Here is a 26,123-nt window from a genome sequence, read left to right as displayed (position 1 = left end):
GATAGCAGGAAATCTTCATAGTAAGTATAGGGGAAGAGGAATTGTTTTACTCCAAATTAAATTAAAAATTTAATTTAATTTGTTTTGAAAATATATCGGCTAAAAAAATATCTAAATATCGGCCAAAAATATTGATATTTTTTCTGCATCCCTACCACCAATATCATACATTAAAAACAAATAATATCAAAGTCAATATAGAACAGAAAAACCCAAAACGCAAGAGATGGATTGAAATTGCATGATATATTACTTTTACATAAATATTTATTCCAACGATTAACGCAAATAAACATTTCTTTCTCGTCATTGATTAAAAATAATTACTCAACGAGTAGTCGCAAACAAAAGACTAGGCAAGCGGCGACCTGCATGAAAATAAAACGGTTGCTGTCCCAGAATCTATCCGCCATGGCCCGGGAAACAATTTAATTCTCGTTTATAGCCATATAAAGGACCCAAAATATCAATAGTAGCGACAAATGTAACCATAAAATTTTTAATACTTATTTACCACAATAAAATATAATTTTATTTGCCTTATAAAGTTTTATGACTTTGGGCTAAAATTTTAAAATATTGTTAGTTTCGAAGTTTATTTAGATTTAACAAAACGCATTTAATGATCGTTAATATTATCATCAAACAGATACCACTGGTGTTTTTTTATGAATAAGTATTCGATTAAATATCTCCCAGTAACATCATTATGTCTAAGATTTCCTTATAGCAACAAAGACCCTTTGGTTTATTCGGAAATAGATATATATCAGAATTTGCTTCACTAAAGAGTGAAAAGAAAAATGGCTTTCAACTGACCAAGACCGAGATGATTGGATGAAATAAATATTTTTGTTGGTGGGAAAAGGACTGGATGGAATAAGAAGAAAGTCAGATTCGACAGAGTAAAGTGTGCCATTAAATAAAATAAAAATCGGACAGACTAATAAATTTCAAATATCTTTTGGAAGCGTTTGTACACCTTCATGCAGTTATTCGTTCACAACCATATTTGTACACATTGAGATGGTTTAACTTAACAATATTAAATATAAGAAAAGATTTATATTAACACTTACAAAAATCCTTGCAAAACTAATAATGCTGCTTATGTAATTATCCGAACTGTCAACATGTACAATACAACCGTAGTTTAAACTAGTTGTAGACTTGTAGATCCAGATAACCTGTTAATAGGAATTTACCGGCACGAGCCACAGAACTGATAGGAACATCTAATAAATCTATCAATTTATAAATTTGACTTATTAGATATTGGAGCTTAATGTTATCTTATCAAAATTTATATATAATACAACAAAAATTGCATTAATAGATTCTTTGTATTAACATAATTTCTCATGTATTCTCGGATCAGCTAAAGAAATTCCAATGTCTTAAGCTTAATGACAGTTTGACGCAGCTTTGTGTCTTTTTTGGGATTTAATTTGTATTTAATCAATTTCATATTGTACAATAATAGTAAAGGACACTAAATATTCTCAACAAGCTATTTCTATCGCGGATTTTCCAACAAATAAGAGAACGTTATAAAATTACTGAAAAATTCAAATAATTTTTAGTGCACATTGTATTCTCCCGTATCAAATTCGCCTTAGGTTTATTTTAAAATGATATTTCACTGTTGATTTACGTCAACATTGACAAAAAATTAATCACATCAATATACATGTTAATAAAAGAACAATTTTAAACGTTTAATTGTTTTTCATTCCCTTACCGATATTTACAAGAACTATATTTCATCACATATTTTCCTGGTCTGGAATACTTCATAATAATCATTATTTTAATTTTTAATAACACAACTTCACTATATACAAAGTGTAACATTTTATGTAAAATATTATTAAATAATTGAGGAATAAATTAACAAGTTCTAGCTTACCGTAATCTTATTGAACCCAACTGATCGCTTAAGTAACCTTCTAAACCAGAGAGTGACTCATTAAATAGCGCTGGTCGTTTGTAAATAGCAACATTCGAATCGAACTTTTGTTTTGTCACGAAATCCATAGCTTTGACAATTCAAAATGTAAATTAGCCCACATCGAAAAATATTAAGATTTCACTTTCTTATCTACACAGTATAATTAGTTAATGTATTTAAATTGATAAATAATGACACACAAGATAATGTTTGTAAAATAAGTGATTTACTAACAATTAACTTAAAATTATAAAAAAAAAGAACGAACCGTTACTATTTAGTTATCAGAAAGTTTATCCGATCTGGGTAACAAAACAAAATTATTGCAAACTAAATGAATCTACCTGAAGTTATTCTGGAAGTTGTATGCATTGACCATTTAGTTTATGAACCTAACCTATCCTACTAAAATTTAAGGGAATATACAATTATACAACGTTTATTAAAGTGATGACAGAAGTCAATAATTACCAAATTCGCATTATGTCTATTTTAAAATAATATTCAAATAATGAGCTGGATATCGTAAACATAAATAAATGTTTAATATCCTAAAATACATTTTTGCACCTACAAATATGCATGCCTTTAATGTAATTAACATTAAAGTAAAATATTAATAAGCGATTAATATAAAATCTGTATAAAATTATGACCTAGTTTAATAGGTAATTGCTGATCATAATTATTTTCAAGAACGAGTAAAAGTTTCATTTTAGAATTGGGGGCAAGCGAGAAAATATTCCACATCAATCCAAAAATTAGATTGCAGTATAATTCGTAAACCATTCTCGGCATAGCTTTAGCAAACTTAATTAATAGCATTAATCGTGTGCGTTTCTATGCAGTTTTCGGTATCATTCAAAATCATTCAATGCGCAATTTTTATGTTAATATGTCACCATAGAAATGTCTGGTGTCCGTTTATTGACTATATCTTAACATTAAGAAAGTGACCTTACTTATCTAGACAAAAAAAAACGCCGACTGCAGGTCATAATGCATAAAATGCTATTAAAAAAACACAACTCACCTTTAAGATGAATCAGCTAGCTCATTGTAGCTAACAAATGAATGAAACGTTAACACGGGACTTGTTTACAGCTGAAATGATGACCTCCTTTTTCCGAAACCTTTGTAAATTTTCCGAAAAGTTATTTTTATTAATCAGTCGCACCTGAATTCCAGACGCCACAGACTTTCTTTTTTTTTGTAGTAAACTGTTGAACGTAATACGATTTCCTATCACGGCTTTTGTACCGTCATAACCTATTAAATCACAGACAGTCGCAGAAGACAACAGTAGGAAAATTACTTAAGAATCTTCTAAATATTAATAAGAAAAAGTAATAGAATTTAGCGATGTATTAAGGCGGTACGATATTTTCCAATTTCACTACCACAAAATCGAAATTTAAACGTTCACAAAAACAGGCACGACATGTTTCTTTACCAAAGAAGTAAACAAATCCTTAAAGCACCTCAAACGGCCGCAAGAAACGAACCCGACGATACTACAAACTCGAATGAAATAAGCATCGTACAACCTCTCTTTATTTGCCCTCGAGTTATGCTACCAAACATACACGTAGGTAACATGGGTGGATGAAAACTGTTCTGACAGTAAGTTCGCTGTTTTACCATTTAGACATTTATCAGATAACATTCAAATTGGAGAATCAATTTTACAATGTAAATTAAAAAAAACATTGTAGTGGTTATTGTAATACATATTGAATTTGATTTAACTTACTCTCGATCAATATCCGTTTCCACAATTCGGTCCATATTGTTGTTCTCTTCCAAGACATCGTCGATATATTTAATTCCTTCGAGATCCAATTTGTCTTCCTGTCGTTTTGGCAAACGTAACGGAGGCAAAACACCGTTTAGTATCCTTTTTTTATTCATGCCGTCCGGACCGGTTAGAGCCATTATTCTCATCAAATATGAATTAGCGAGATTCACTTTTCCCTCGGTTATAATTTACGGTTTTAACGTTCTCATGCCTCTTTTTTGGAGTTCCTGTTCAGAGTTATTTTTTTAATGATACGACCACCTATCGATCTTAGTTTGATGGGACAAAATGGGTTTTTAGTTGAGTTCGCTTATACTATGCGGGTTTTGACACTTTCAGCTAAAGGTCAACATGTACGCAAACTAAGAACAGATTTTTTAATTTAGATATGCTTCCGCATGTTAATGTTTATTTGTTATATTAATATGTAACATTTTCTGTTACTATAATAGGGTAATTATCTCATTAGTTAAATTAAGTATGTATGATATATATGGTATAGTTTTTAATATTCTAGAAATGTATATTTTCATAACGGTTTTCGCATTTTAGTTTCTATTGCCTGAACGCAGGCAACCCAACATACATAACCAACTTTTATTCAAGAAACAGAACAAACGAATTAGAAGTGTTTATTGTCGCTGAAGTATGTCATTATTGAAATTTCATGTTTCGCTTAAAAACAGATTGTTCTCGTTATATATTAATTAACTAAGCTAATTTACAGGATATTCGTGCTAGTATTAAAGTAACCGATACTTTTCTGACCCTAATAAATATTTCAAGCCATGTAGTGTACCGAACTATTTCTCCTAATAACATTGGAATTTTCGTGATAAATAAAACAGAGTTTCAGCAACCTTTTAAACGGCGATAAATTTGCGGAGAAAAATTTTCGGGGTAAATATTTTTCTCATAACTGATTTCGGAAACCCATCCAAGCCGTGGAGTAAAAATACGGCTAAGTTAGATTCATTTGAAAGCATCAGATTTGTGTCTATTTACATTTAGTAAAAACTAATGTGAACGGAATGGTCTATCAGAATTTCGACGTTATGTCTTAGGTTATATTTTACACCAGTATGGTATTGGATAAAGTATAAATTAGAACTATTGTTTTACTCAGAACTTTTTCAGAATTTATAGATACATTTATACATATAGATGATATGATACAATATCTATATAATTTTTATGATACACTTGATAAGCTTGGAAGTATTACAATTTATATTACATAAGTATATAATCAAACTGATCACCGTTTTCACCGAATTTTCTGATTGGTTTATTTTATGCATTTGACTTTTTTCTTTATTTTTTTCATTTGGTCGATCTAGTATAGCCATGTAATATTGACTATTAACAGCTATGGTAAGGTAATTTCAACGTAATTAACGAATAAAAATTCATATAAATAAAAAATGCTTTTAAAGCAATGGAATCAATTGCTGTGTTTGATGTTATGGTATATAAAATATTTAATTACTGCTAAACACCTTTCAGCAGTAGTGCTTTCAGGATCTTACTGGGTCCTGGACAGCCTGGAAATGAATTCGAAAATGTGGAGTCAGAAGTTGTGCTATGAGTTTTAACCAACGTTGCCAACTTGCGTACAATTTCCCAAGCTCCGAGAAATTTCATGTTGATTGGAAAATACGGTGATATATGAGATATGCTCGATTTTGATCAACATGTGCTTGGACTTTATGAAGATTGATAGTGGGCCCTACTGGAGTAAAGTATTCAATATACTTTCAAAACGTAAAAATTGTGATGTCTTTATTGCTGATATTGCCGTTTTCGAAAACATCCGTCAAGCGAAAATTTAGTGTCCTTAAAAATTTAAAAATTGAGAAGTGCTATCGACTACATACAGATACTGTTCAGTATTTAATGCCAACAAGGGAAGATATTAAGAAATTGGTTGGAAATGTGAAGTTTAACCTATTGAGTAAAATGCTTGCAAGAAAAATATGGAATGTGTAAAGTTATAATTCATAATATTACACTTTATTTCGTATTATGAGAAGATGAAATATAAAAATTATCTAAACGGTTGAAACTTGTTTCATTTCTTAATATAATTTCGACGGAGATTTGACCTTGGTTATTGGGGAATTTGATAAATTGGAATTGGCAATACTGGTCTCAACGTAAACTCAACAAGAGCTTGCATTTCAGTTAGGAGTAATCCAAACAAACAAATAAGTCACAAGAGATAATGGCAAATTATAAAAAAAAGGCGCAGAAATTTAGTCCCCTTCTTGTTTAAAGAAAAATATTGAATGTTGTGTTGATTTATTATAAATATTAGTTGAATAAATAAGTATAAATATAAGCAATCTGTGATCAGGTGTTTATCAAATTGGTTATTAATTAATACGATAATATAATGGAATATATCTTGACCTATTTATCTAACCAAAATAAAAAATATATTTCTCAAATACCCTTTTAATACAACATTTAGATAATAATACGCGGGGGACCGAAACAGTAAAATACCGGAAACCTTAATGATAATTAACTTAATTGTAATTGATTGAATAATTATATTGAATAGATAACCTCGTGAAGTGTATTTTTACTGAATTATTTTATCGTGGTGTACTGATAGTTGTTATGTGCCGCTTATTTTCTTTTAATTGTTAAAAGGATTATATCCATTGCAAGATCGAATGATGTCATGGTTTAACACAATTAATCAAGAACAACTCTTACCGAACATGACGCCGTTAAAGATCTAAAATGTGTGTAAAAATGAAAGTGTAGTCTTTATGTTTCGGTACTAGATGAATTTTCAACTAGCTCACGGCCGTCTAGATTTAGATAAGTCGTTACTCGAGGAAAGAGGGTATAATTGGGGGCCTTGAAACGGTTTACTATTAAACTAGAAGAACCGTTCGAAATGTGTTCCTAATGGATTCGGATTATAGCCAACTATTTTGATTGAGTTAGCGATGTCGTTAGGAATCGATATTTATAGATTTGAAGTACTACATACTTATTTTTAAGTCCGTCATTTAAATTAGGCAAAATCCCGAAATATTACGAGAGCTCTTCAATAAATTCTTGGTTATGTTAGGTATGTTTTTCATCATGATCCCCTTTGCCTTGCATATAATTTTTCGCAGTTTCTCCAGTTTTAAAAATCGATTACGATTTCCCTAAGCTTTAAAAATAGCCATCAGTGTGGGTGATGATCTTTTCGTTGTAAGCCAATTAATTTTTTTTAATTAAAAAATAAATCCGGGCAAATCAGGTAGCTGCAATTACTTTAATTGCATTTCAATGATTTTTTGACTATCGAAACTGTAGATATACTCATGTAGTGTACTGATTTGTTGTCTTGTTGTTGTTGTTCATAGATAATGTCTTTAATTTTCAAATTATTTTTTATGTGTTCATTCAGGATTAAAAATAAAAGCGGCAAATATTGCCCCAGAGTAAATTATTACATTTATTTTCATTGAAAGTATCCTTGACAAGATTTATTTCCATACCACCCTATCTTAAGATATGCACTAGTGGGTATTCTGAGCGACACTCAGCCGGTATTCGGTAAACTTCGATAGTTTCCGTCTTATATTGCAACGTCGCCATTTACAAGCGATCGCGAAATAGAATCCAATCTGAAACAGGTGGGATCTCTAGTATCACTGATTGGTTTATGTAGGATATGAAGCTACCTTTTCTATTCTTTACTTTCTTAAATAATTTTTCATTTTATAAGCAGGGTTAAGAAGTTATTGATTCGGATATATCAGGAGTTGTCAAACCATCGAACAGGTATGAATTGAATACTTTAGGTGAATTTTTGAACCCAAGAAAAGTTATCCTATATATATTATATTCTTGAAATATACATATAATTTACAAGAATTGGCAACGTGACATAATAAAATTTTAGTGCCAGGCGCCCTTGTGAGTAGACTCTTGCCGATATCTATCCTATGCCTATATTTTTTCAACTGTTTCATATACATTGTGTCGATAACTCAAAAACAATATATCATATTGTTCAGTTGACAGTCAATCACCATCTATATTTAAAATTTAGTAATAATAATATCAATTAATTAAGTGACAACACGTAACATAAATTATTAGGAGCAAAAGAAGAGTAAAGAGTAAATGGTCACATACGACAATGAAATGATTTCACACCAATAAAATGTAACAGATCGTTTATTTCGAGCTTTTTCGTATGGAAAGGGTCTTGACCCCAATAAGGAAATCATAGCGAAAGCAGATATTTGAAGGACAAAAATTCATTGTTTTATGTTATCATAATAAATAATAAAAAATAACAAACCAGTTAGTTAAAATTAAACAAATTATGATGGTCAATAAAACTCAGAGAGTAGTTATAGCTTAAACAAGAACACTTAATTATAAGCTTATAGACAGGCAAGCTAGAAATAAACCGATAAAACTGCTGAATAAAATATGTTATATTATTATATGCTGTATTTGTTGGTACCTTTGATCTAATAGGTTATTACACGTCAAACTGTATATAATTATATTCAATGCACGACTTTATTTTTCATTTTAAAGAATTTTTGTCTATTTAAACTTTTGTCTATTAAAAAAAGATGTCAAACATGTATATTATTTTCTTACAATTGTGTTACGGTTATCGTACCAACGCTCACTTTATCAGTTTTTCCTTTTGTTTCTTTTCGACAAAATGTTCAAATGTATACTTCCACGAATGGGTTTGTTGCCTAACATACAAAATGTTTTCAACTATCCTGTTGTAAGAATTTTCCGTTATACTCTCGCCATGTTATTTTTGTTGTTGTTTTACTTCGTTAAAAAATAATTTTATTGGTTATTTGTGTTTCTTTTCACAAAAATACATATTGGTATATAAGCATCTATTACGAAACAACTTATTTATTGTTTATTATATTTGTGGTAGGAGTTTGTAGGTGTTTTTGCCAAACTATATATATATGCGCGCTGGTTCTGGTTGAGGTTTGCCAACCCAGGAGAAAGAAAAGAGCGAGTTATAACGGAATTTCGCTATTTAGCTGTTAATATGGATGATGTAAAGATGTTTGGACGCTTACCAAGAAACAAAACTGACAGAAAACGGATTGATATTACTAATATGCTCTCTTAATGTTTTATATTTGTCATATAGGTTTGTTAAAATATCGCGATCCATGTAACGTATTGGCTATTTAAATATAGTTCTAAATTAGTACCTATTGTTTGTCTATCATCGTTTATGATGTAGTTTGTGCCTTGGGAATTGAATAAAACCATGACTTATTTAATGTTTACAATAGCCCCTCCAACAAAATAACCGAATACATGTTATGGTGTTGAATATTTTGCCATTTGCAATTTGTAAAAATATGACATTCGTTTTATACTCGGACGGTATTTCCTTCTCATTTTATCCTAGTTAAAAAGAAATAGAATGCTATGTCATATATCGGAACGTGAAACCGAATTATTCTATAAAATTCGATTTGGGTTAGGTACGTTGGGGAGCCATGTTGCCAAATATATGTAAAATTCTTCAAAACATTAGTGATATTGAATATCAAAATGATAAGCTAAAATCCGAGCTATTAAACCTTTTGTATTAATTTGAAAAAAAAACCTTGAAAGGAAGAAGAAGAAGCAAGGAGGAAAAAACTTCGAAGTATAGAGGAAAAACAATTTTTCATCAAGAAAGCGTAGCCATATATCAGTGAATAACACCCAGCTGCTTGACTATATCTAGCTCCCCCTGACTTTTTTATACCTGCAGAAATTATTTTGTTGGAAACGATTTCCATTAAGTGAAGAGGTTATAGCAGTCGTCAGAGATCGTCTATGATCGTCAGAGAAGAAGTTTTGAGAAAATACAGTGAGAAACATCATTCTAACAAGTAATAAATAAAAAACTAACGGATTTACGTTTTTCATTTTAGCTTCCGAAATTTTCCATTTCATTTACGAAGACTGCAATATAAAATATTGGATTAATTTAGAGTGTGTTAATATAATATTATTTATTTATTTCTATTATATTTCTTTCGATATTTTAGAGTCTTGTTTTTACCAACTAGAGTTTATCTAGACTAGACCTATTTAGCGTGGGTTCCGAACTACAGTAGTCGGCATTAAGTCTGACGAGTGATCAAGTTAGAGATCATCCGGTCTTTCACAGCCTGATGTTCCTAGCATGACTGTAATGATATTCTTTATGGACAATAATAATTACAAACATAAATTTACAAGAACCATGCCATAGCAGGATTTAAACCCGCGACAATCGCAATAGCAGGACCGTCCTGCCTACTCGATCACTGCGCCAACTAAAGCCATTTGTTTTATTTAGTATATCACTTAAACTGCTTACTTGCTACTTATTCTCGATAACAATTATTTTAAAATTCTGGATTTTGCTTATATTTATTTTTTATTGTGTAGAAAGTGATATACTAATACTAAACAAACAATTATCAATAATAAGAATACTCTTATCAGGTTAAATATACATTATATATACCTTAAACAGACTAGTCTGAGATAACGAATATTAGTGTTTACAAAATAGTTAAATAATTATTCCAATATTTCGTAACGTTGTACATTGACAGGTAAATATATCCCAATTGTTAGATAAGGCCTCAATTTTAGTTAAAATTTGTACAAAACATTATTAAAGGTTAAGACAGGATCATAGATACCGCTCTAAAAAAAAGGAATGTAAGTTTTTTTTGACGAACATATTTAATAAAGTTTTAATTATTGTGGTATATTGGAAAAAATCTCAAACCGTTCGTAAGATAAGTAGCATCATGATGAAATTGTGGTTTCTGTTCTATGATCCAGTGTATTATATTTAGCTCAATATCACTTACATTTGGCGCAATATCAAAATCTTTACGTTTGATTTATGTCGAATAAAAAACACCAATTGACTTAGATTTGTTTTGCGTTTCGTTCGTTTAAATTGTCTGGGAAGAAACATAGTGAGTTGTATTAAATAAGAGCCACACACGTAATTTGTTTTTCTGGAGAATCAGATGGGAAACAGTGAATACTGCGAAGACGTATCAGTTAATTGACTGGTGTAGATAGGGAGCAAGATGGTAGGAAATTATGAATTATGTGTTTTGAGGAATATTCAAAACAATCACCAGTTCATCAGAACGTTGATTAAAAATAAACACGGAAAGCTGACAAACAGACTGTGCGTGTTATGATGTATCATAATTAGCTATACGTTGAAATAAAATTCACAGAAAATCCAGTAGAAAATAGAACAACATCACATAATAAAGTGGTGTAGAAGGAAGGCAAAAATGTAGGAAATTACGAATTACACATCCTGGGAAATATGCATAAAACACGTCGGTTCACCAGAATGTTGGCTAAAAATAGATGTGGTTGGTATAAAATTTTGATTGCTCCTTTTGTTGACAAACAGTCTGGTGGAATTTAGTAAATCTTTTTGTAACATACCTTTGAAATCAACTGTATAATATCCTTTTAATGTTACATACAGCATAGTAGGTATGATGGACAATTTTGAACAATTACTTTATGACAATTCTACGTATTTACTTTACATGGAACAAATATAAATCCCGCAAAATAATGGATGGATGAACTTGAAAGAAAAGCTTTGTCGCACTAGACGGTTTGTATGGTTACAAGTTTTTTAAACATTATTATAATAATATTGTGTTATAATTAGGCATTCCAATTTGTATGGACAGTGTGAGGTTGCCTAATGTAATTATACATTGGTATAAACTTTAACCAAGTTGTGTATTTTCGTTTCAAAGCAGAAAAAACTTGAACTTGAAAAAACTCAAAGCTTGAATATCGGTAATGTATTCCTGTGAAGACTATTTTTGATGTATTCACTATTTTAACTGCCTTTATTATGTCTAAAGTGTTTCATATACACATGCCTCATATAGAGGTAAATAACGCGGTTAATAAAATTTGAGGTTAGGCCTCATTTGTTTTATTTGTTACTTCATATGAGCCCCTAGGATATTCTCAACACTTAAACATATTTCGGCTGGAATTCCACAAGGTAGTGTCTTGGGACCATTTCTAAATCTGCTCTATACTGCTGAAATCTCAACAACAAAAGAAATAGTACCTGGAACATTTGGTGACGACACAGTTATAATGGTAAAAGATGTATATCTGTCTAAGGCTATAGAACAAGTACAAGTAGCGGTCAACAAGATCTACAAATGGACTAGAGACTGGAAAATACAGCTTAATAGCTCCAAATCTGTCCGTGTTAATTTTGCGTTGCGGTGATTCCTCAACCAGAATCAGCTAAACACCTCGGAATATATCTCGATGGTAGGTTAAACTGGAAACATCATGTGAGACAAAAATCAGAGCGAATTAGACTCAAAGTCAAGCAACTGTACTGGTTAGTCGGAAGATACTCTCAACTTGATCTAAAATCAAAGAGATTGGTTTATCAGTCAATTATAAAGCCTATTTGGACCTATGGGGTACACATATGGAGTTGCACTAAAACATCACACCAACTAGTAATCCAACGCACCCAAAACAAAGCTCTACGATTAATTACCAATACTTATCGTTACGTAGCCAACGAAGACCTGCACTATAATCTCGGAATCAAATGGATACACGAGGTGGTCCAAGATTTCGCCAATGAAACAAGGTTGCTAAATCACAGCAACGTGGAAGCAATACAGCTACTGGACAACATGCAAGAAATCAGAAGATTTAACCGAACAAAACCACACGAACTAGTATTTTTAACTTTAGCTTAAGTAGATTAGTTTTATTCTAATTTGGGAAATACATACTGATGTATTAATCCCGTACACGCCTTGCTTGTACATTAATGCAAGTACAACAGAATAGTAATTAAGATTGTACTAAGCATGTTGAATGTAAGATGTAATTAATTTAAAAAAAATAAATGAGGCCTTAATATTTTGGTCCTATTTCAGTTACCAAATAATATGGAAAATTATATTTAATATACTGTTAAGGGTTTAGTTTTGCAAGTGTGCATGAAGTCAGAATATATTCCTACAAGATTCGAATCCTAACCAGACAGAAGAAAATAATCTTCTGAACTGAATGATCATATATTCTCAAAAATATACAAGTTAATATGCAAGTTAAATGAAATCAACAAGTGCCATTCAAATCTCATCATAGTTAGATTACGAAAAGCTAATATCACATATCTGCTACATCAAATACTTCGATGAGCTGTACTTCATCAGGGGAGCATCAAGAGGGTGACTGATTTGTACACCCTGGTATGTGTGTGTATGGCAGATAGAAATTTCAAACATTTTGAACAATAAACAATATATAAACTCTAACGTTGTCCCTGAATCCAAGAGAAGTAAAAGAAACTAAGCAGAGATCTAGTTTAAGAATTCATAGGAGAATTTAATATGTTAAAACATGCCTAAACACAGATTTTGTAAATATTTGATGAACTATCGCAGTTGCAGGTGTTACTATACGTTTGTAAAGATATTATTAAAATAAATTTTAAAATTACAGTGGGTGCATATTATTTACTCAAATATTCAAAAATTGATTAAGTAATTATTTAAAATATGGAAAATATTTTATCTCTATAAAACTATATAAAAATTACCTTAAATTCGATATCGTTTCGAAAAGTGATTGAATTATAAAACGTATGCATTTTTGTGATTATTCCTACTTAGAAAAACTGGGTCATTTCACAATAGGAAAACAATTATTTTTCATGTTTTCCAATATTTATACATATAGTATATTTTTAACATCAATTAAAAAGGGTACAATTACATAAATTGTCTTTAACGATGTCGCAAGTTGGCGAACGTGATACCACCAATTTAGTCAATAATTTTTTTTTAGTTTATTGCGTTATTTTACACCAGTCAGACTTGAAACAAGAAAAACTAAAATGCGGCGATGTATTACAAAACCGACCACTTTTATTATGTAGATGTGGGATTTCGTTTCCTTCAATATGTGTAATAAGTTTTTAATAATAAATGTCATAAAATATCGGTATTATTCATATTGTTTGTAAAATTATTTATATTTAAAAAATGCTTAAAATGATATTCATTAAGAATAATTAAGATGGGAATATATTCTATAATAGTTTGACAATATATCTTTTGCGTCTATAGGACGATCTTATGAACGCTCCGTGTTTACTGTTATTAAAAATGTTATACAGGGCCAGACAACTGTTTAATCATTTAAAATTAACCGAATTGGCTTTAATTATGCTGAAAATGCTTCATTCAAAGATGATGCTGATAACCAAATTTGGATTCGTTAAAACTCTTGAAGGTTTCGCTCCGTATTTAATTTAAAGATATTTAATCAACGTAATTAATGATTTTTAAGTGCTTTTTGATGAGATTGCCCATTACTAGAGTTGATTGCATACACATTTACATTATATCATCAGTTTTAGTCCGTCATAAAAAAAGCCATGATGAATCACAGCTTCACTCAACAAGTATGACAATGCAAGGTCTTGTACATGTTTCGTAAATGATGGGAAATTACTGGAGCTTGGCTGGGAAGTGAGATCGCATATCTTGTGTTGAGTTGGCCTTATTTGATTAATTTTCAATAGAACATTTTTCGCTAATTCGATAACCTTCATGAAGAATTCGCACTATTCGATTTTTTTGTCGATAAGGGCCAAAAGTTATCAGAAAGATTGCGAAAGGCCATCATTAAAAGTAAAAAATGTAGGATTGATCCGAATATATTTCTGATATGAAAACTAAGATCCATTTCACATCACAGGTACTCAAATATCGTAGTTAACATTATTCAAAATAAATTCGGATTAATAAATAAAAAAAGTGTTGAGTTTTGAATCAGTTTTCAACATGTCCAATTTTTTTTTTTATTTCATTAATGAATAATTTAGCGTATAAATTTTCTGCTATACAATTAGTATATAAAAGTTAAATTTTAATATAATATTTTTAGTAGTAATGTAGTGAAAAACATGGTAATTCTAATGATATTGATTTTAAAAATACTTGACCAATATAGTTTAAAATTATTAAAACCTATACGAAAAGGCTGTAGAATGAAAACATTAAACATACTCGCAATATTTATCAGATCTTGCTGTTTCCAATTATAACTGATTTTGATCACTATAAGTCTGTTGTAATATAATAATAATAGGGTTTGTTCTTGGCAATTTTTTTTTAAATACTTCGTTCACTGAGTAGCCATAGTTCTATTAACAGAAAAAAAAAGATAATATCATCCTGACTGTCAATGGGACAATTCGTAAAGGATTTTAAAAATCTGAAATCTGATTTCACTAATTGGATTTAACAATTTTTTGAAAACGAATATTTTATAAAACATTCGCCCCATCACATTATTTGACATTTTTGTTTACTTTTTTTAAAGATGGATATTTTTAAACTTGGAAATTCATTTGACAATATGTCTATTATTGTATAAATATTTTACCAAATAATAAAAAACTGGCGAACCGTCGGTTATATTTTACCTGTGTTTATAAACTACGCCTACTTTGGTTATTTTAAAAATAATGTAAGAACAGGGAAACTCCAAAAAAAACGAGGCACACTCGATCTTCAAACTGTCACACACTCGACGAAGGAAAACACGCCGAAATCCGCGACCACCGTATCGAGTCGATCGTACTTTTATCGAGGCGTTCGAAAGAAAAAAACAACATAAACAAAACAAACGTCCGCGGACACTGTCAACTGCCTATTTTTAACGTCGCGTCTCGCGGATGCGTCCACGATGTCGCGCAGCCAGCGCTCACCTATCGGTAACGGTCCGTGACAAAACAATGCCGCTCGAGAGTTCGATCCGTCGTCCAAGCTCTATTGTGTGAATACTATTTTTCCGAACGAATGTTTGGGGAACTTTAGGCGTGCGGTGCATCGTACCGTTAGGTCGTTCACAAAAACTACATTATTTCGACGCTTTTCTCGTTGCGGCCGTTGTTCTGATGCGCGGTTATCGTGTGAATCACGGGAGGCCAATTGGCGCGGTTTTACGTGTTGATTTTCGCCTTTGCTCGTTATTCGGCCTATCGGAATGTTCTCCTCTCGCTCTCTCTCTTTCTCTCGTGGTCAATATTAACGAACCGAGATCAACTGACCTACAGCTGAGAGACGTTCGATTTGTTAATGCAAGATTGGATGCTGACCTTGTCTAGTATATTTATTACCATTACTTAACAGTCAGAACTAAATGTAGTATTTGAAAATCTTACGGGGATATTTTACTCGATTTTATTTTTTCATATTTTTCAAATCTTAACCCTTTAAAAAGATGCACTTCAGAGGATTGTTCAAATTTTAAATTATTTTCGAAGATACAGCTGTTTTGGTGACGCGGTATCTAGAAACGAGATATTAAACGCTTTTCTTTGACATGATATCTGAAGTTGTACTGGACCGATTTATTTAAAATTTTATATGAACCTTCTATATACATTCCTCTATAGAATCAAAATAAAAAAGTTATAGTTCTTTCGAATATCCATAATTTGGCGAAAACATTTTGTTTAACTTTTTTTACTTTGATACGATAAAATTTTACATAATCATATTCCTACGCTCATTTCTTCACAATAACATCTTGATTTTAGACAAATTCTCTTATATCTATACAACACTTATAATAATTATGGGTTTATTTTGTTTTGACTGCATTTTGTTGTTATATCGCGAAATAACTAAGACCTTACCTCAATTTAATTACTACTTAATCTTTATTCGAGCTACAAGATAAGACCTCTATGAAATTACGAGAATTTCAACGATTAAAAATAAATTATTCTTATCTAATTATGAATCATAAAATATGTACGTCTATTACTTGAAATGTAGATGAATCAGGAGTAAAAGAACAATTGTCATCTTACTCATTCTCTTAATATATTATTATTTTATGCTTGGCGAATATTCGCATACTCATATTTGAAGGTTTTCTGAGGTGGTGGCAAGCTGCCTGGATATCCGCTATTTCATGTCTATATTTTAAATAAATACATGAATTAAATCAAGTAATAAGGGGGCATTGTAGTTTATAAATTTGAAACAATCGATTTCATATTTTCAAAGTTCAATCCTTTATAAGAATATGCTCTTAAAAGAATTTTTAAAATTTTAAATTATTTTCGGAGATAAATAGACATACATTAATGTAAAGGAACTAGGCGGGATTGCCGCGTCTTCTTAATGGTAGAATTTGTCACCTTTACGAATACTTAACAACAGAAACAATTACCATGAATGGCAACATTGTTGATGTTTCTTCAGGGGCTGTAGTTGCCAGATGTCATATCGAACACGTCCAGGTGACGTTAGAACTTCATAAGAGTACATTTCTGAAAACGCGACTCTCAGAGTCATTACTGTTTTCTTATTCAGTTTATTTTACTGTATGTTGTAAGAGTATCCAGTTAGTAATGAAGATATTCTTAGATTATTGGGATTTTTCCTTGTATAATATCTTTGTTGATAGCAGGTCATCTTTTTCATATCGAAATTACTATAAAAAGATTAAAATTCACCTAAAATATCATGACTAATACGGTTCTCGACATTGCGACTGTGACATACAAATACCGTTATCGAAAAGTCAAGTTCAAATCGCTCGGCTATAAATAGGGGCGGCTGGGCAATTAGGAAAAAAAATCCAATTTGCAAATTTCAATTCCTGGCGCATTACGTCACGGACGTAATAAAGTTCCAGTCATCGGTGATTTAAATTGTGTGATGTCATTTGTCTACGCTCTAGTTCGTCGATGGTTGACCATTAGTCGTCTCTCTTTTTTTCGGTCTAAATATATACTTGTTCAAGTACAACTCGTCCATCTCGCTGAACTGAATATTCTATTGAACCGGCGAAAAAATTATACGTAAATAAACATCGCAGAAAATCATTACTGCATCATAACAATAGGTTGGAGTGATTTCGTTTTTTCTGTACTATTTTTAGGTTATTTAATAGCGTTGTTTGTTGTGGAATTTGCGTTATTCGATTGTGATTTTTACACCGAAAGTTCTGATATATAAATGACCTTGTATGAAACATTATTAAAAAAACGTATTATATAGATCATTATTTCAACTATAATACCGGCTGAGAAAAAAATATGCTTTATTTACAATTGTTTATTGATTCAAATATTCCATCCGAAAATATTCGTTGTGTATGGGAACAAGATATATTGAGGGCGTATAAAAACACGGTTTGGGAGTTATTTCAGCAATGTGGTCAAGCATCTGGGAAGCTAAGTACTTAGCTATAGAAATCGAGCGTAATGGAAGCCACAAAATGGAAATAAATGCTACAATTGGAAAACAATGAATTTATGGTGGTATCACTGGTGGCCTAATCCAGTTATTGATTAACAATTGTATAGCCAAGTAATATTTTGCGTTTCATTTTGGTTTCCTTCGTTGCAGTGTTTCCTTGTCTAGTTATTTTGATGTCACTGTATTTATCCTTAGTTTATTTAGTTGTTTTTGAAATTTATTAAAACACGGCAAAACAACGCTTGCTCGTTTATAACCTGTAATTATCATCACTAATGTTTTGAAGAATTTTGCACACGTCTGATTCGGTTACATGTTCGAACGTATCAGACAGCTTGGTATCTCTTTTTAATTAGAATGAAATGAGAAGGAAAATTATAGAATGAATGCACTATGTAGTCCGCAATGTGGTCGCATCAAATAATTTAGGCGACTTTTGATTTACAACGTTTGTCGGTTTTTAACATCTATTTATTATCACTAACATATTGAAGAATTTTGAGGATATTTGACAACAGGGTCGACCTTGGTACCGGTTTAACAAAACAGCAAATGCACTTCGAAAAACGAATTTTATATTTTTAGAAACTGCATCTGCAAACATATTTAACGTCGTCTATGACGTGTTATTTATTATATTACTCGAAGATTCTCATTTTATAGCCGATCTTGTATATATAAATAGTAATGATAAAATAATCTTTGCCGTTGCGATATATCTCATTTTATCACCGTTAACCTCGGCGAATTTCCTTGACCGATGATTCAAGTGCGGTGATCCTAACTTGCTATGTTCGAATTTAAATAATAGATGACTTTCCTGATAGTCAAATTTGGCAGGAAACCTTTATTATTAAAACCACCTGTTTGATTCCACTTCGAGTTGTTTCGCAATAATATTTTTTTATATCTCAGAGTATAGATGTTTTTAATTAAAAATTGGTTTGTTATTTTCAATAATTAAAATTGCACGTGTAAGTCAATGAAAACAACTATCCGAGGTAGACCAATAATCAGGCTGCGTGTAACAAACTAGAGACAATAATATTTAAAATATCATAATATGTTACTTTAATTTTTCAGTAATTTAAAAAGTTCAAGGGTTGCGAATTTTAAAGTTTGAATCGAATGTGATTTCATGTAATTACTTTGAATTAAAATTGATACCTTTGGGATTATTATTGAGTAAAAACTGCCGGTATAAAAGCAAAAGGGCATTCAAGTGACTTTACACAATAGGAAGGTTTGGTGTGCATTTTGTAAAGTCTGTGAAAATATACATGGAAATGCTGAAATGAATAATAATATATTATAATAAAAGATAACACTCAAAACTTATTTGCATACCCTATAATATACTACAATTTGTTTATTTTTAATGATGTTTAAGTAAGAGTGATTAATATGGAATGCATTATGTAAACAGTGGATGACTTATCCAGTCATCATTATTCATTGTTTATTACAATGTTTCATTTAACGAAAGTGGCACCAACACACGGAAAAATTAAAGTGTAATCATAAAGACAGTTTCCAAGAAAACGAAACTAGGCTTTTAAAATAACAAGACTGACACTTAAGAAAAAGATTATTTAAAAAAAAACATCTTTATTTTAGCACGTTGTATCTAAACAGTTTATATATTTTTAACATAAGTTATTTTACTTTTAGGCGATATGTTTTTATATGTTTTATGTTAATATCCAGTAGAAGGCCAGTCTCTAAATTGTTTTAAGCTGTAAAAAATACAAGGCATTATTTTTTTATCAGACAAAATTAAATTTGGCGTCAAATAAAGCCATACCTGAGACAACCTCCTTCCAAATAATGTTTTATTAAATCAGAGTACAGGGTAATTTAAGTGACGTCCAGTTGCCATATACAAGCAATCAAGAGATAAGATCCAATCAGCAGCAATATTTGTTTTGGCAGTGAAACTGGCGAAACATCTAGTTTTATGTTTTTTCTCATATTAGAAAATTATTTTAAAGTTAAATATTTTTGTTGGATATTTATAATAAGTTCTTGATATTATTTTGTAATGCAATGGTTATAAATTGATAAATTCATTATTAGTTATCGTACAAATTGCTTTCCTTTTTCCTTTTTTTTCTCTTATAGTAAATATTTTTATAAAAAAAATCTTGGTACTGTTTTTAAAATATTATAGAAGACGTCATTTGTATCAATAAACTTATCGAAATTTGAATTTCTATTTAAGGGGATAATTTAGATTAATTTTTGAATACCTTAAATATACTCTATACATATTATCTTCTTGAAATATACCTACAATTTACAAGAACTGGCAACACGACAAAATAAAATGTTAGTGCCTTTTCAGTAAAATTGTTAGGTTCTGGGTGTTGCCTAACGACTATGTGTGTTATGACATAGAGATTACTATAAGAGTAACAAATGCTTTCAAAAATAGTAATCTATATAAACATCATTCGAAAAAAGTACAAATAATGAAATAAGTCAATATTTAACTTACAAACGATCGTTTATCTTGATCTACCTTGATCTTAAATAATTGATAATTACAATGGATGTCAGATACGTCAAGTACACACTTGAAAATATCAATATTAATATTAACATAATTTTTTGAAAATCACTGTTGTATAACGTCACATTTATAATAGATTATAAACCATTCTAAAATTGATTATTTTGAGTGATTTATTCCGTTCCTGTTCCTATATTCAGATAAATGGATGCTGCTGTTTTTGTATATTGATAAATAAATTATATTTGTTGCCTTATACTTTGTTTTATATTCTCCTTTTTCTTTTAAAATTAAATGTGTTTATAAAAAGTTAAATATTTTAGACATAATATATAAATTTGAGTTTCAAATGAGATTTTAGGTTAATCTGTGAATTTGAGAATGTATAATTGTACTTCAGGGATACGAATAATTTACAAAAACTGTAACTTTGGTTTGTTATTGTAACGTTAAGATAATTTATTTTATTTATATTATATTCTTCAAATGTACGTATAATACTGAACTGGTAAGTTCTGGTTGCAAATTCAAATCCTGGTGCGCATGCAAGGATTCTCCAGAACTAGGATATTTTTTTACATATTTTAAAGTCTCCTTTTACCAACTATGGGTTTATCTGGACTGGACCTGCTATTTAACATGGGCTCTGAACCACGGTCCTCGGCATTAAGCCTACCGACTGGCGAGTGACCAACTTTTAGAAATCATCCGGTCTTACCCAGCCTAGTTACTGGCGTGACTGGGATCATTTTCCTTGTCGGATTTTACACTCTTGCCTAGGACAATCACAAATATAAATTTACGACCATGCCCCAGCAGGATTCGAACCCGCGGCTATCGCAACAGTAGGAGGACCGCCCTGTTGCCTTTACCATTGGGCCACCAAGGCGTTGTTCACTTGTGTTATAAATTGTAGTGACTTCTAAACTAGCGAACTAATTTATATTTTAAATCATACAATTTACATAGAATATTATGTTAAATATGCGAATTATATTCAATAAATAACTTTTCTAATACAGGAATATATGATATTAACTTCTCCTAGATATACGTAGAATATGGAAACCTGAAGTCCTCTTAATTGGTTCCTTTTTTCCACTACTTCATATTGTTAAATGTTTTGTTTATTTAAATATTTGTGTACAATGCGGTTAGTAGAGTTAAAATGTTATCAAAGACTTATCTCCACTTCTTGCCGTTTCTATATACATTTATTGATGATAAAACGTAAATTCTTTCGTTATTTGTGTTAAAAGAAATGAATTGACTTACCCAATCAGCCCGTGTTTCTCACCGATGTTCATAGCGTCGAAAATAGAAACCGACACGCGTCTTGTAATATTCTAAATTTAATGTAGGCGCACTTTTTCTTCGACTTGTAAACCCAACTAAGTATTTATGCGATAAAAATTGAATAAACAAGCGATTCGCGTAACTCTTCCTTATCTATAAATGATTATTAGTGTTGGGACTAAATGTTTCGTGACTAAATTATCTGTTTATTGTTTGGCATGTTATTTTCCATTTAATTTACTAATCAATAAATGCATCTCTGCTGTTTTTATAAAATATGGGGAAAAGAAAGTCGTATCTTATGGCTTAGTAATAGGCATTCGTATTTCCAGAAGGTTTTCTTTGGTTGGTGTTTCATTGTTTTCATATTTTGCTGTTTTTTTTTACAAAAGAATATGTAGGTCAAAAGCAGGGTCATAATATATTGTGTGGTAGTTATGTTGATGAGTGCTTGAGTGAACGACAACATCTGAATAGCTTTACTAGATAGGGAACTAGACATCAAACAGAAAACACTTTTGGAACGATTTAGACTGCATGTAACTAAAACAAGATCAGTACTATAGTTCTACATAATCAAGCATTGCAGCATCAAAAAGTCAACGAGATTCAGAAGATTTCAATATCAAAAAGGCTCCAGGATATAATCTAAAAAGTGGTCAAGTATTTAAGATGTTAAGAAAATGCATAATAAAATGAGTACATCTATTTAACTCTAAAGTGTGATTGAAATATGCCTGTGCGGTGGAAGTTTGTGGAAATCATTATGATTTCTAAATAAATTAAATAGTACAGCATATTGACCAATATTAAGGCCACCAATTATATTTCAATTATTGGAGAAGTTGTTGTTAAAACGCCTCATACTAAATATTGAAGAAAAGAAATTCCAAACTCACCGGTGTGAATATAGAAATAAAAACTCGACAATTGATTGTATTATGTATGTGATTGAGAAAACTTTTGCAAAAAAGAAAATTTGTTCTGCTATGTCTTCAGACGCTGCTTCTCGCTGCTTATGTCTTCAGTGTCCTTGGACCAATATTGTATTTACACTACACTAGTGATATCCTTAAATACGAAGGAGTATGTGAATGGCCACATTTGTTGATGTTACATAGTGTATAAATAGCTGCCAATAACATTACTGAGTGAACTAAGAAAGGACAAACAAAATTGTATGCTACCAAGTCTACACATCTTTTTTAACTCGGGAAACATAGATGGAGATTGGCTGCGAAACATAACCATATTGCTTAAACCTTCGTCCATTCTATCGTCTCTATAACAGGTCAATTAAAAAGTCCCCGACCTATCATAGTAAAACACTTTTTTTTGGCAAAATTAGTTTTTTTATTCAACATGATTTCCTTCGAGGGTGATAAACTGATTAGAGCGACCATCCAACTTTTCGATACCATTTTTATAGTACGATTTGTCCTTTGCTTCAAAATAGGCCTCATTCGACGAAAATTTCTTTGAAAAAAATCGGGTTTATTCCGCTTGATCATCTTCAAACAGTGCTCCGAATCGTCGTTGTTTTTAGTCAAAAGCGAGCTCGCGCGGCACTCACTTTGCACAGAGCTTTCTCATACCCAAATTCACGAATGATATTATGTACACGTTCAGTTGATATCTTTAAAGTGTCTGCTATTTCATTCAATTTCAATTTACGGTCATTCAAAATCATTTTGTGGATATTTTAAATGTTTTCGTCGGTAATAATCCCTTTTGGGCGTTCACTGCATTCACCGTCTTCGGTGCTCATTTCACTACGTCTAAACCTAGTATACCAATCCTTGATGGTTGATTCTCCTGGGACAGTGTCCGGAAACTCGGCATCAAGCCAAGTTCTTGCTTCAACTGTATTTTTTCCCTTGAAAAGGCAATATTTTATCAACACGCGAAACTCATTTTTATACATTTTTTTCACAATAACAAAAGTTGCTTCACTCAAAATGTTATAATTAACAAACTAATGATCCGATAGCTACCAAATGTACACACGCATCTTTTGAGGGTTAGGGCTAACAAAAACACATATGGATTTAATTCTAGTAGCGCCATTTATATGTCAGGCCGGGGACTTTCCAATTGACCTGTTATATATCATTGCTTCGGATAGAATACTTCGGGTAATCTAAATTTTAGTTTGGTTAATATTACGCATTGTTCTGAATACATTAGCTTTTTTACAACTATTACTCGCGTAATTTATTACGTAAATGCGTGCTAAATTAATTTGTGGATGAATTAATTTACTTACATAGTTTTTGGTTGTGCTATCACGATATCGCGTATGAATTTTTATACTTTATATTCTTTCAACCATTATACTTTTCTAAATGAGATATGTCTATGTGTTTGTACACATAGAATGCAATTTTATGCAGTTTTCCACAATAAAACCCTTATAAAACATTGTCTACACATATAATTTTGAATTTTTTTCCCACAAGTTAAAATACATATATGGACAATATCGAACGATGCGTTATTTTTCCTCGAATAGATCGGGCACGTGATCAGTCATAATCCTTCATAACAATGCTCACTATAAACAGCTAATAAACACACGTGACGTTCTAGTTTTTATGCCGAGCTCTTGATATTTAATTACAATCTATTTGTTTATAGCATTATTAAAAATATTTTTATTGCATTTATGTCGACAAATTAAACAATAGCTTTCCATTGAAGTATTTTGCAGGTAGCATTTGTTTTGTTAAATCAATATACGTAATTCAATAATATTCTCGATAATATATTCGATAATATAATTCGTTAATAAAACAGTATACGTAAATGTATTCAATAAGCATGGTGACTGATTTTGAAAAACAACTTTATGACAATTCAGTATATTTACTTTTGCTGGAATAAAAGTTATTTTTACAAAAGATATGGATTTCGAACAAAATTGTCGTAATCTTAAATTCTTGCTAAAATGCTCCAAATTTGCAGGGAAGTAGTTCTTTTGGTGGCGCTGGGCTATACTTACAAGTTTTATTTGTACATCATTTTAATAATTTTTTGTTATAATTAATAAAATTTGAGGTTAGGCTTCAATTGTTTTGTTTATTATTTCATAACGGCCCCTGATAATTTTGTTTTTGGTTCAGTTGCCAATAATATAGAACATTTTATGTAATGTAGTGTAAAGTACTGTAATATAAAAATATATGTTGACTTTATTCACATTTGTATTTTTACAAGTGTGAATAAGCTCAGCATATATTCCTACAAGATTCGAATGCTACCCAGGCAGAAGAAAATGGGCTTAGAAAATTATTGAACGACCATATATTCCCAAAATATATAAGAAAATGTTAACTAAATGCAATAAATGTTAATCGTATTATGGTTCGATTAAAAGAAGTTGATATAAAAAAATATCAAACATGAGACATACTTCACCAGGCTAGATTGGTAGATATAAGTTTTGATTTTATCAAGTTTTTGTAGCCTGGTATGAGTGTGCTATGACAGATAAAAGTTTTAAAAAATTTGAATAATTCTTGCGTATAGACAATGTATGAAATGTTGCCACTGAAGCCAAGTAAAGTAAAAGAAACTAACCAGAGATCTATAATCCGTTCAATAAAAAAATTAAACCCACGTCATCTAAATTTCTGACGTTAAAACATTACAATGTTCCTGCATCAACTTTGAATTTTAGTTAATTTTGACATATAACGAAATCCTTTATTGTTATAATTCGTTATAAAGTCCTTGTTTAAATTTACTATTGCTATACTATATAACTACATACTAGACTACTATATAAAATACTATATTACTATATAAAATACTATATTACTATATAAAATACTATATTACTATATAAAATACTATATTACTATATAAAATTAATATTTTGGTAGTTTTGTCGAATTGTCGTACATTTCTATCTGTATTTTAAAATTATCTTCTTAAACATTTTTAGTTTGGCATGTCTTAGAAATTGCGGGGCACTTGATCTCCATAATGCTGCTCTCGTAGTTCCCATCTGGCACTCTTTAGACAGCATGAGCTCAGAAATGTTTTGCCAAGTGTTTTACTGATAGCATTTTGTACTTATTTTTTTTACTATTCTACATATTTTATGTTTTTCATTTTTATTTTCATGTTTCTGTTTTTCAAAAATATATCAATATTTACCATAAGGGTCATCATTTTTCTGTTATTTTTTGAATTAGGGGATTTAGATTGTTAGGGAATATGTGTTATGAAGTCAATTTT

The 26,123-nt window shown here is 30.7% G+C and overlaps 1 protein-coding gene and 1 long non-coding RNA gene across 12 annotated transcripts in view; both read right to left on the bottom strand.

The window, feature by feature from the left end:
- LOC143198975 (phosphatidylcholine:ceramide cholinephosphotransferase 2) overlaps positions 1-26,123 on the bottom strand; it is a 73,459-nt gene that overhangs the window by 18,708 nt on the left and 28,628 nt on the right. Inside the window, exons 1-2 of one of the 11 annotated variants that reach the window (XM_076408671.1) lie at positions 15,280-15,775; positions 3,705-3,976 (exon numbers count right to left, since the gene is read on the bottom strand). The exons of 4 other annotated variants lie outside the window; for them this stretch is intronic. In XM_076408671.1, the coding sequence (XP_076264786.1) occupies positions 3,705-3,895 (191 nt within the window). In that variant the 5' untranslated portion in view covers positions 3,896-3,976; positions 15,280-15,775. Of the gene's footprint in view, positions 1-1,909; positions 2,053-2,984; positions 3,484-3,704; positions 4,112-15,279; positions 15,776-21,860; positions 21,989-26,123 lie in introns of those variants that run through there. 6 more of the 11 variants (XM_076408670.1, XM_076408669.1, XM_076408672.1 and 3 more) reach the window with 6 other exon arrangements.
- Positions 5,133-15,770, bottom strand: LOC143198989 (uncharacterized). Its single transcript, XR_013006320.1, has 3 exons — positions 14,554-15,770; positions 12,443-14,087; positions 5,133-11,877 (listed from the first exon to the last, which is right to left on the bottom strand). It is a non-coding gene; the product is annotated as an uncharacterized LOC143198989 (long non-coding RNA).

Source organism: Rhynchophorus ferrugineus, unplaced genomic scaffold (genome assembly GCF_030347505.1).
Source record: "Rhynchophorus ferrugineus isolate W39M unplaced genomic scaffold, kcgeb_rfMv2 rfM6, whole genome shotgun sequence".
NCBI classification, from domain to species: Eukaryota; Metazoa; Arthropoda; class Insecta; order Coleoptera; family Curculionidae; genus Rhynchophorus; species Rhynchophorus ferrugineus.
This window is presented reverse-complemented; position numbering and strand designations above follow the sequence as displayed.